The 13,206-nt window shown below is 44.1% G+C and overlaps 1 protein-coding gene across 1 annotated transcript in view; it reads right to left on the reverse strand.

Moving 5' to 3' along the window:
* The window catches only part of dgkq (diacylglycerol kinase theta), a 43,298-nt gene extending 37,404 nt beyond the window's left edge, over positions 1-5,894 (reverse strand). The window contains exon 1 of the mRNA XM_066720748.1: positions 4,426-5,894. Coding sequence (XP_066576845.1) covers positions 4,426-4,648 — 223 coding nt within the window. The 5' untranslated portion in view covers positions 4,649-5,894. The remainder of the gene's footprint in view (positions 1-4,425) is intronic.
* Positions 5,895-13,206: the final 7,312 nt, after the last annotated feature.

A 13,206-nucleotide genomic window follows, 5' to 3' on the forward strand; every position in this document is an offset into this window, starting at 1 on the left:
TCTTCATCCTTGCTCATATCCAGTTCAAGTCCTGGCTGACCACTCCATTTGCTCATGTTGCCCTACAATGCCCAGCCTCCTCCCGTGTTAGCCAATGAGCATTTTCCTCTCTTCCTTTCCGATCTCCAAGCCCACTCTTGTCCCCTCCTGTTTCTCGCTGTGGGGGAAACCAGTAATTCAGGCTAATTGGTTAATTAACTCCCATTTTGTGCCGCGTCTTTGAAGATGCATCACAATAAGCAGAATGAAACGCATTCAAATTAATCATGTGCACCAAATACACATAATGAATGCATCCCCTATTTAAACAGAGCATCGTTTCAGTAATAAATTTCGAGATTCAGGTGCAGAACTCTGTGTATCGAGGAAGTAACTTGTGTTTTAACAAGCAACAAAAAGCGATCTATTAAACGCAGGAGTTGCACTCTGGCAAAGCAGTGATGGAAAAGTCGGTCCTCAAGACAATAGAGACTAACGATGTGCAAGAATTTAAACAAAGTGTTAGCCATGTAAACTGCAAACCAGAACATACAATCAACACATATATAAGTGTTAATGCTGGCTATTTCAATTTAAACTAGTAAACTTGTTAATCCCCCAGAACACAGACTATCAGGCCTAGTCTTTTTTCCCTTCCTTCTTTACCATTACAGTAGTTGCAATTCCATATTTAGGAGCCACAAAGCACTAAGCCAGAAGCAAACTCCCAAAAATGTCAGGAGCTTGCAATTCCGTGTTTCACTGTAGCAGCCAAGCTTTAATCCACATCTTGTACATATCGCTGCTTTGGCAGAGCCCGGGGGCAACATGTCACATGTCGTAAAGCCAGGCCGATTATCGCTCTCTTAAGGGAATGAGGTTTAATTAGGCAATTAAACAAGGAAAAGAAACAAGAAGATCAATGCAATCCATCCTCTTCTGGCGTGGACCCTTAAATCATGCCTTGGCTTGCATTTAACCTGTCAGTGTCAGTCAGAGGGGCTCGCGTCAACCGTGTCAACGAGGGGATCAATCTTACCACCTCCGTGCTCTCGGACTGACGGCTGACTGACCTCCTCATCCGGTTATCTGCTGACAGCCCTCACTCACTCAGACCTATGCCACGATCCGCGCTTCACCGCCAAGGAGCGCGGTGAGAGAAAAACATCAACAGGGCCAAATCGGAGAGCTCTCACACGCCTCACCGATCCATCTCCCCGGCAGTAACAGGGTTCAAATACACACGGATACAGATTTATTATTCAATGGATGCACGTCGCCAATTATTATTTTTTCCTTGCTTGCTCCCCGCTTTCTTTATTAAACTACTCTACAGCCTCCCTTTATAAAAAATCTGTTCTGAATATGCATTTGTCATATGAATAGGGAGCCTTTAAAATTCAGATGTGGGAAATAAAGAGTTAAAACCAGGCTACTCATCAACTACTGTCAGTGACTGTCAGGTGAAGATAACGAGGAACCTGGAAGTGTGCCGTGAATAAAATCCATTTGTAAATAGGGCTGGAGATTAGGATCCGTACAATAAAAGTACACAAGTTACAGTAAACACAAATTGCTATACATTGGTCTAAGCCTTTGTCTACAATCTAATGAGGATAATCACTGACATGCAAAGACCAGTACAACATTCATTTACATGTGAAGCCCTGAGCGTCAGAACAACGAAAGCTACAAAGTACAGCTCACAAAGACCAACGCTCTCCTCGGAAAGCCACAGAGCCGTGTTCTGGTTCTCTGACTATAGTCAATTTGCTGCAGTGGAGCGCGTCTCGGTCACATGACGTGTCAGGGCATGAGGAGACTTTGTATCCCTGCAGAGTGCCGAAGCAGCTACACCTGGGCTGAACTCGGCTACTAAAGACATCACACCTGTTTAGCAGCTTGATCTCACAGAAGGACTAGATTCCCTGTGTGTGTGTGTAACTTGAATGGTATCAACTGCAGCGTGGGATGACAGATACCTACAATACTGTAAAAAGCTGTAAATATCAGCATTAATGATAAACGCCTGACGATGTCAAATCTTTTACTGCTTCAGATTAGTGACTCAAACTCATCAACGTCATTTCTTGAAGGAATCTTCCGTTTCCCCTCAACCTCACACCTCTTATGTAAAAAGAGAAATGTAGATTATGCTGCAGCCATGTGCGAACACAGTCCATATGAAGCAAATACATTTCAGTGGTTATAATATTATTGTTTGACAACAGCATAGTTTGCTAGCAGCCTCCATAGGATGATAGAAACGTCTCACTCCAAGGTGATGAGGACACAAATACCTGCCTTCAACACAATTTCACTTGTTGATCTCCGCAACCTCTGAGGTATGGATATAATTAACTATACGATGACTGCGTTAATGCTGTTGTTGGAGAAATTGTACCACGCATGCCATGTTGGAGAAAGAGCTCCTGCAGATTAATGACAAGACAACAATGCAGTATTTTCATTCAGTGAGTGTCTGTTGTATGGAAGAGAAGTCACAGATCTGAATTTGTGTTTGTTTTTGGTAGTGAACCGATTTGTGCATTTGAATGCATTTTGACCCCATGCCTGCTTACACCTAACCCATCCCTCTTCCCCCTCCCATCTCCCGTACCTCAGCCGTCACTACATCCTGGCTGGTAAATCTGTGTCCCTTCCTCACTCACTCTCTACAATCCCCCCCATAAGTTTCAAAGGCAATCGTGTGGTCGAACTATGCAGAAGGATGTCATTGGAATAAATAAATAAAGAATAGCAAGTATAAATAATAAAATGAGCACCTGATGGTCAGATGGAAGTGCGTCACTCCCAGCAGGTCCCAGAGACCTTTTAATTTATTTGCTATTATCACTGCAGGACTATCTCAGCTCAAAGGGGGCTGCCTATTGATTTTACCACCATGACCTTCATTGCACACTATACAGCTACACAATCACAACTTCACAAGTATGCATAGCAAGCAAACTTTCTTCTATATTCTGTTGGGACACAGAGTAACCTACGTATCATTGCGTCTTCTCCCGCACTTTCAAAGAGCATCTGGGACAGTTTCATACATCACTGTCTTAGGCATTCGACTGTGGCCGGCTGACCTGAGACTGACAGGATATTATTATTCACCTATGTGTGTGTTTTTCATTTGACGTTTGTTACAAAACATAGTCACCATCTGAATATAAAATGATTTTCCGAGACCGTGGATGTGCTTCACCGAGTAATAAAAAAAATATATAATAATATTGCTCTACAATCTCACAACTTCCACTTATTTTAAATCTAGTGTTATAACCACTGTCAATCTACATATTTACACAATCTCTAACTGTCCATTTTAATTCACCGGGATTGAAATTGTAATGTTCCAGGAGAAATGTACCAAATAAGAGAGAGTAATTCTGACAAAGATGGGTCACAGAGAAAATGTCCTTCTCACATTATCACCACACACAAATATGTTATCTTCTGGTTTTATGGTATTAGTGGTCTTAATCATCCATACAGATAGATGGCGTCTAATATTGTGGCTGTAAAATCAAAAATCTGAAATATCCCTCTGGGGTTTTTGTTTTGGCATCTTATAGGACTTATTGCAAAATGTTTAAATGCTAGGATTCAAACAAAATAAGAAAAATGCAAGCCGTTTACCCAAAATTGGCATTTGATTCATGTATATATAATATATGTTGGCAGATAGTATTTTGATCCTCAAAACAGTAAGAAGAATCTAGGCATAAGGAAAAAAAGCATGTCGTAAACTAGCACAATTTCAAAAATATGATTCTTATATTGACTGACAGCTGCTGACAGGTCTCAGAGGAGCCCATCTCTGCAGAGATTGGACTGACTATTAACATTGGAAAAGGGGGGGTTGCAGTTTAATACAAAATAAACCATTTAAACGGATTATCTTCAATTGTGTGCATATAGAGGACACATTAACAGAAATCACATTACACAAATTGTTTTTCAAAGGCCTATATGTAAAAATACATAATAATGCTATTGACGGCCAATTCGCCCAGCTTCATTTAAATCAATCAAGGACTGCTTTAATAGGTTACAGCTGGGAGAACCGTCTGGTCTATCCGTGTGGGAAACACTGCTAGTGAATGTGTGCAAAAGCCACCCTGAGCTGCACATCTGAGGCGGAAAGAGCAAATGAACAACATTTGTGAAATGCACAGAAACACACAGTTCTGGGAACCTTTACTTCCCTAAAAAAGGCTGTGCTGACGCCTGGAGATCAGACTGTGCCACACAATTATAACAAACCCAAGCAAATGCCTACTGCATAGTGAGCGCCAAGGCCATGCCAGGTTTTACTGCACACAGCTCTGCCCTCCCGGGATTTCAGACACTGAAGCAGAGACGCATCTGAGCTGCTGCAACAGCAACAGCCTAGTGTTGCCCTTTTCTTTAGTAACAATTATAACCGCTTACCTTCACAGGGGAAGCCGGCCAGCCCCCAGATGAAGTCCCCGCAGTGGTGGCAGAAGGTGGGCTTGGTCAGGGTCACTTTCTTGAAGCTGTGGCCGGCAGCCTCCAGCTGCTGCTTGGCCCGGGAGCCCGGCGAGGGCTGCGCTTTCCTCCGCCCGGGGACGGGGCTGCCGCTCGGGCTGTCGGCGCCGCAGCTGCCGGGCTTCCCTCGACCGCCGTCTGCCATGCCTGCCTGCCTGCCTGCCTGCCGAGCGTCGTGTGGAGCTGGAGCTCAGCGTATTTACTAATGTAATCTCGGTCCCCTTCTCCCTCTATACACACAATACAGATAATAATTATAATAAATAGATATGTGCACAACCAGAGCTACGTCAGCCCCCTGCGAATCATCCTGACGAGCTGGATACACTGTAGCACTGCGGCGGCTCAAGCGCCGAGCATCACAGCACCGGCATTAATGAGCGCAAATAAATCAGCGGCCAGTGCAAACACGGAGCGCCAGTCCCATCGGATCCCAGCCGCCGTCTCTGCCCGGAGGCGAGCTCACATCCAGGGAAAAGATCCGCAAATAACGCCGCTGCTGTTTCTCTGTCTGTGCGTCTGTGGCGAAATGAAACCCGTAAATTGACTAATTGATTGAAGAGACAGCCGAGCCGCCCCGTCGTGCCTCCGGGCTGGTTTCCTGCTGCTGGTGCCGAGCCGCGGCTCTCTCTCTCGGCGACGCCAGCAGCCTGCGCCTCAGTGCTCCCAGGCAGGGGTTTTAATCCTGAGGGGCAATCAAATGACTGGAGGACTGCGGTGCAAAACAAGAAAGATAGCAGCAGGCCAGTGTGGGGGAACAAGAAAAAGCCCCTCAACTGAAGGAGGGAAAAGCGGAGGATGAGCCCCGGACTGGCCCGAGCGCACCCGGCAGCGCGGATCCGTGTCCAGTCCCAGGCGTGGGGGGCTGGCTGGAGACTGTCCTCTCCCCTGTCCCGGTGCTCCTACACAGCACTCAGTGAGGTCTGCAAAGGACGAGGTTACAGCACACACACACACACACAACTTCCGCCTGCTGCAGTCTCTCTTTTTCTTTCTCTTTTCTGTCTCCTGCGCCTCCGATGCCGCGCCGGAGCGTCTCTGTCCCCGTCCCCCGCCGTGAGTGCAGGACTGCGGCTTCTGCTGCCTGCGGATCCCCGTGTGACGTCGCGGCCCGCTGGCGGCTCTCCCCGCAGACGTGCGTCACAAGGGGCAGATGTTGGGATTCCAGCGGTTGAGTAACAACAACACACCCCGGCAATTGGGTAGTCGGAGCGCGTCTGAACTCCCCCTCACTCCCGGTCTCAGTCACCTCCTCTCTTTAAAAAGACAGGGCCGCTTATTTCACAACCCCCCTCCCCAGTGCAATCAGATCATTTGTAAACCAGAAGCTGGGGGTCAGGAACAGAGAGTGAGAGTTGCGACGGTGGGGAAGTGAAAGGCATTCACGTCGACCTGCACAGAGAGCACGTTGCTTTACTCTGAAACCTGAACGTTTCCGTCTGCGGTGCTGCTGGGCTCGTCAACGGCTATTGGACTCGTTGTAGGTCGTACCTTGCAGCATTGCAGTTGTTTTTTTACATGCCTTAAAAACGCATCCATATTTTGACACAGACATATTTCCCTTGGGCAGAATGAATGGGCGTGTGGGTTCTCAGCTTGGCATTAATAATAATTAACAAATGTGGTATTCAAGAAAAAACACGAAATATTACAGCTGAAAGGTGGTGTCATTGTTTATACCTCACCTCTTCTTTGTGCAATAGATTTTATATGATTAGTTTCAACAACCATAAATGAAACCACTCTTTCTAATTGTAGGGAACTGCAGGTGTCAAAGGTCTTTCTGATGGGTTTATTGAAGATGTATTGTGTTAACTTAAGATGTTTACTGTATAATACTGTACTGTACATAAAACATAACATCTTTAACATGTTATTTAGTCCGATTCAAATATATCTGCCTGCTGCTTACATCTGGCATATTAAAGTACTCCCACACTTTTGGTATAAATGTAAACCTTGTCCAAGACTCCCTACCTCAGACCTCACCTAACGTCTAATTCCCTGGCTGGTTTTGTGTCTGCTCTGTTTTGTGTTTGGTGTTATTTCACCAGTGGACCATCTGAGACACATCTCTGCTATAGCACGTTTCTCCACGGTTTGCGATCCTTGAGCGGTCTCTATCTCCTTGGGTTTGATCATCTCCGATGTAAGCTGTCCCCACCATGAACTGGTTGAATTACCACCGCCATTGGCAATATGACACGCTGTCTACTCCCAGGCTGGTAATTGACTTAAGTCCATTTGGGAAACTAATGACAAAAAAAAAGGTTGACCGCCACAGATACTGGAAAACGTCTCCAAGTCCAAAGGTTAGTTTTCAGCAATTGGTGCCATCCGTCTCAGCCCTCAGGGGTGGTACAGACTGTACAGAGCTCTCATTGATCCAAAACAAGCGACGGGAGCGACTGACTGCTGTTATAAACGTAGTCCTCAGCCATGTGAAACGTGTGTCGCAAGGCTGCAGCTGAAATCACTTTTCCAACGTAGTGGATTTATCACCAGATCGGATGCCTTTAGCAGCGCCCATGTTCATGCGATTGCCTAATAGCGATTGTCCATGCGAGAGGTGGAGGAGGTCTACGATAGGTAGCAGATACAAATTGGATGAATCTTACTTCATAATTGTGACCGTCTGAGGCTGATCTGATGATTTTTGGATCTGTCAAATTGGCAACACTGGTTTATACAGACTGTAGATGCCAAAGGCTTGTGTTGCCGCATGACAGGCCAGTCGATGTCTGTGTTCCTGCCACGGCCACCCAGCTGCTGCCATGACTCGTGGCAGGAGTATCCAGGGAAGCGCCGGGATGACACCGCATGGGGTGTGCCGACATGTTGACTTGTGCTGAACGTGGTGACTCTGCACGTCCTCAGAGAGGGAGCTTATAAGGTGGTGGACTCAACAAAAACAGTGATGCATTCTTGGCGGAGGGGTGGTGCAAAACTGGTCAGTGAGGCAGGGCTGTCGATGACCGCATCCTCTATAAACACGAAGAGGTGTCCGATTAAGTCACACTATCACACAATTGTCTATGTTGTAACGGAGGTTGTGCTGAACTAACCTGAGCTTCTTCATGCAGTCTGTCTGTTGCATGGAGTAAATAGTTCTTTCTTCCAACAATCTAGCTCTCAGTATATTTCTGAAGCTCCTTCTCACTCCTGTGAGCACCTTCCACATAGAAAAGAAGGATCAGAAATGTATATAAGGATTTGTGGAGATTCTGTCGAATGATATACAGAAGACACTTCTTCACACAGAGAGGCATCACAATCTGAACAAACTCCCCAGCGATGTGGCTGAAGAGACAATGTGGGAACATTCAAAAACAGACTGGATAGGATCCTTGATCACTGAGTTATTAATGGACACCAAACGAGCACAATGGGGTGAATGGCCTCCTCTCGCTTGGACACTCTCTTATGTTCTTATTTGGTTGTAAACTGCATGACCCTGGCCAGATACAAATCAATTAAACAGGGTTACACACGTTGCATCAGTACACTTAGTCTTAGTCCGAGGCATTCTTCTGCATCACGTATGAGATTCTGCTCTCTCACTGACAGATGTATTTAATGAGAATGACTTTACAACACATAAGGAGGATGTCCTTTATAGAAACGAGATAAAGAAATAGTTTATTCCCTGTGACTGCTGTGGATCACACTCTATCGCCGTCTGTTGTGCAGTTTGGGTGCAGAGTGTAAGTGTGTCTGGATTGTTACTTCATGCCACCACATGTCAACACCAGTCCCTGCAAACAGCTGGTGCTAAAAATACTAGATGTGACCTTGTTTGTTCTGTTTTAAAGAGCAAAGTTTGCCAAACCAACCCTAAAAAGGAAACGGTGGTCCTGAGTAGAAATATGCCAAACAAATACTTTACAAAGTGTCTTCCACAGGTCAAAGCCTGCCCTGTAGTTCTCAGAAAAACATCCACTAATAATCTAAACATAACCCAGGCCCTCAGACCTATTTGCATTAAAACTTATAGCAAGCCTGTGGCCTATGTTATTATTATTTTATATATATATATATATCGGACTCTTTCATTACCTTTCTATAAAGTTCAGATCATGTCACTTCTGTGTGGCTGCAGCACCCAGCTTTTGTGCCAAGTGTATCAGTTGAGATGATCAACCGCCCCTTTAGTTCAGCAGCATCTGAACTCCTGTGATCAGTAACTCGGCCACAATGAAGCCAACCATAACTGTATTTTAATTACATCTTGAACAGCTCGGGCAGAATGCAAATCAAAAGACTGCAGAGGCCCCGATCGTGCGCCCCTTGAATAGTCTAACATTGATGTGGAGTGGACTGCCATCCAGTGGCCACTTCTATAGCACGAGGTTCCTTTTTGTATACGATTTTGTCACAGGGTTAATTACAAATTAGAAGTAGTAATGCATAGTATGTGACAGTACATAGGGTAGTAGCTGTTGTATACAAGCAGGTATGTTAGTGTCCTTGATATTATGGAAGTATAACTATTACATTTCCCTATGGTAAATTATTTTTTAGGAGCTGGCTTTAAACCCATTTTATTGATTCATTTTAAATAGTTCATAGCTAGGTCTAAAGCAGCGACCCAGAGCTTTCAATTATCGGTTTCATGTCTCAAACTCTTTCAGGTCTCCCTTTCTCTATATCCCAATGAGGTGCATCATCACAGAACATCACACTACACTTTACTGTGATTTTAGCATGGTATACCTCACTACACTGAAAGTGTTTTGCCCCACACCATACTGCTTTATTTATATGATAATGTAAAACCTGCCACTCCATAAGTTCAGTTTGTTAAATTGTGATGCAGTGCAGAGATTAACAAAGATACAACAACAAACCAAGACAACAACACACAAAACATTCTTGAGTTTTATTTTAGTAAATTGTACTGTGACTTTTCCTTTGTATTCTCACTGAGGCAGTTCACTAAACAAGCCTTTCAGTAACTAAATAGAAACAGGCACACTTGAGCATCATAAAAATAAGTTTCATAATACATTATTTACTTCAGTTTAGTCAAGATACAATTCTTATATATTGGGAGACTTCATCAATTTTACAAATGTGCACTGGTTAATTACAGTTACCAGCAATATATTTAAAATGTGTTAACCACGATCATCTTTACATTGTAAACTCAAAATACAGAACATGACCCGTGAGAGAGGAAGGTAATATACGCTGCGCAAATGACTGGTTTCTCGTTTCAGTTTCAGCTGGAGCATTAGAAGCTTTTTAAGAATTCGCAACATAAAATGCAAAAAAAATGTCTTTTAACAACTTTGAGAAAACACACACACCCACACACGCATAATGAAATGGGGGGGAAAGCAAGCACCGTGAATTGCATGTCTGCCTTTTAAAGATGAAGGGATTATTTGAAAAGATTGATTATAGTGGAGATATTGGCCCCATTGAGCATACACAAATATGCTTTTCAGTGGAGACATGTCAACCACAAACCTCATGACATGTACAAAAACAAACAAACAAAAACATTAGCCGCTGCCAGCAGGAAACACACTGGTCCCCAGCTTGCGTCGAGCTTCAACAGTTCACAACGTTCGACATTCCTCCGTCGCAGACCCGCTTTACTTTCTTTTTTAATCTCAAATGAAGACCGTTTGGAAACCAGTCTTATTTCTGAAAAGGGGTTCCCTCTCTCTTTTTTTAATCAACAGGACAGGTTATAAAGGAAAATAATACAGCCGAGCAGGAGCAATCACAGCTTGAAATCCCCAAACTGGGATGAAAAGAGGTGCTACACAAGATGTGCACAATTCAGTGTGGACTGAAGCCAGCGAGACAGTCTGGATCCAAGACAATGTACTGTGGGACGGGTACAGTCCATATCAAATAACTCTGCCCCCATACACCTGCTAGAAATAAAACAAAATGAAATAAAAGAAGCATCCAGAAACCTAGCATACATCATCTTTTAAATGCCTACTGCAGATCCGAACCTATTTTTTGGGCAAATACTAATAACCAAGAACTCAAATAACGCCAAGCCGATTAGGGAATCACCAGATGTGTTCTTCACAGAAACATTCACTCCCTGCTCTTGACCCTGAGTACAATAAGAAACAAGACGTCTGAAAGTTTGCAGACACTGCCCTTCACTTGAAAACTGCCAACTGTTAGGATGCCTTCTTGTCACACAAATAATCCCACAAATTAATTAGAAGACGTTTTAGTAGTTTTAGCCTGCAGCATGTTGTTTGGGATTAGCAGAAGGGAAGACAGTGACCATCCTCATGTTTTCCTACAAACACAGGTTTCAGTCTAGTTGGTCTAGATTTGACACAGTCCCATCAGTGCAAGACTGATCATGTACATCGTGGTCCTGTACCAGATGATGTGGTTGTTGGCCATCGCTTTGCTTGTAGCACTCCTCTCAGAAACCTGATTGGGACGTGTCCTCAGGGGACAAACTTGGATGTATTTGGTTGATTTAAATAAAGCAATATTGAAACTTCACCATCACGAACTTAAAGAAAATAAGTTATCTTCCAGGGCATCAACACAACAACACAAAATGTTTTCGTCCAACCATGCAAAGACAGTTAGATACATACCGTTTTTTCACACTAATTGTACAGAGACTTGCCAATATGCCTTCAACATTCAGGGTACATGGTCTGCAATCCATTTTGTTTAATCCTGTGAAGTGCTAAAGCTTGATTAGACAAGGTTGGTTTTAAATAAACCTGTCGGTGAGGCTCTTTTGCAGTCGCTCTTTTTAAACACACAAAAATGAAAGCTGTGCAATGACAACCGTTTTTGTTTTTTTATAGTAGTTGACTTGAATTTCACTATTATTGACTTAATTGCTGGTTGCAAACCTTGGTACTCTTTGTTGCATGTTTCATATTTGTATGTCAAAAGCACATTCCTGAGGTATATTGCCTTTTTTGTTTTACCCATAGATCATAGCAATGCTGCACATTATACATTTCCTCCCCTCTCCCCTGCCAAACCCACCAGCAGATCACAGACACATGCAATGAAACAGTGACGAGGAAGTGAGATAATGGGGACACAGGAGATATGTAGAATCCTTTAACCTCGCTGGGCAGGAACACAGTCGAACACCCACTGCAAAACAGCCTCCAAAGATTGACTGAGTAACGGCCACACACAGCTCCCCTCCTTCCTCTCGAAAGTACCACTGAACTGAACAGCTCTCGCTTGCCCATCATGAAGTGTTATTTTGACCTGAGCACAACACCGATGCTGTACTGAAGCAGCTGTTTTGAGGTGCTTTATTGAAGTCCAGAAGCGCTAGTTTAAAATTATTTTCTCAGCACGATGACCTGCTAGCACCCTAGTTTATGTAATAAAAAAAATCTACATCAACCAGTATTTCCCACAGGTTTTCACCTCCCTGCATCTCCCCCCCTCAATTCCACAAGGGCAAGAGGATAATAATACATCTGATATCTCTGTCAGTATCAGCAGACAGGCTGCAGTATTAGCTCGTGTTTCTGTACCCGGCCCGGTGTGAAGGGCATTGCTGGTGTTGCCCACAGTGGCGTCTGTGTTCGTTTTGGCTCGAGGATAAACCAGGAGCATCACACTGGATCCGGACTGTGCCATGAATCAGCCGTTGAACAACAGATCAAGAAGAACCTTTTCTGCCCGGCGCTACGGCGGCACCGACGCCACTCGGGCTGAACTCGGTCCCCCGGCGTTACACCGAAGAGAGCACTATGGACAACTGAAGGATCTCAGGTCCTCCTTCTCGTCATGAACCAAGGATTCCAAATCAGGAAGACAAAAAAACAGGAACACATGATCCTGGAAACGGTGGATTGATGAGCATCTGTCATCAGACCCAAGTTTGCAAATACGAACAGTTTATCCTTGAACCTTAACACTAGCAAACTGCAGGTCAGACATCTGGACCCTAGCTTGGTCGAACACTGGCTTCAACCCCACTGAGCATGTGTGGGCTGTCCTTGTTCAATCCCCATCATCGCAGATCCATTTCCACAGACACCGTCACACTGATGCAGTTTCAAAAACAGACTGCCACCCCCCCCCCCGATCACGACAGGGATTGCTAATCTCCTGAACGATGTGTAAGCAAGGCAAGGGAGACCCCACTTGAATTCTGCCAATGCTAAGCATAGTTCCAGAATAAACACATCTTGCATTGCCTTGTGTGTGTAAAACCTCCTTGTGTGTCAACTTTTGAGCTGAAGATAAAAGAACCAAAATAAATGCTATGCTGACAGTGCTTCATTAAGGTCTCAGGACACTGACCCTGAAACGCCAACTCAAACATTGTATAAACCAACACAAAAATCACCAGGAATCTGCGATAGTGGTTCCTGGCCAAAGACAAACTCGGAAACCGTAAAGGCATGGATGTCAAAACCAGTATTTAAATATTTCAAATAACCTTTACTGTTTCACCGTCTTCAGGGGGAGATTCACTCTTTATCGTTCATGAAAACCTTCAATTCTACAAATCCTTCATGGATAAAAATGTCTCATGGAATATAATAATCTTGGACCAGTTCATGCATAAGAAAAAAAACATGCAAAAGACAAAAAAGTAAAACAGCTCATGTCTGTTAAACGTTGTGTTTGTATAACAAGAACACTAGAAAACGGACAGAAGAAAGTAAAAGACTAGGATTGAATTTGCAATAGTAAACTGACTCTCTGTGTTAGTGTGTGTGTGAG

This window comes from Amia ocellicauda, chromosome 13 (assembly GCF_036373705.1).
Source record: "Amia ocellicauda isolate fAmiCal2 chromosome 13, fAmiCal2.hap1, whole genome shotgun sequence".
Taxonomy (NCBI): Eukaryota; Metazoa; Chordata; class Actinopteri; order Amiiformes; family Amiidae; genus Amia; species Amia ocellicauda.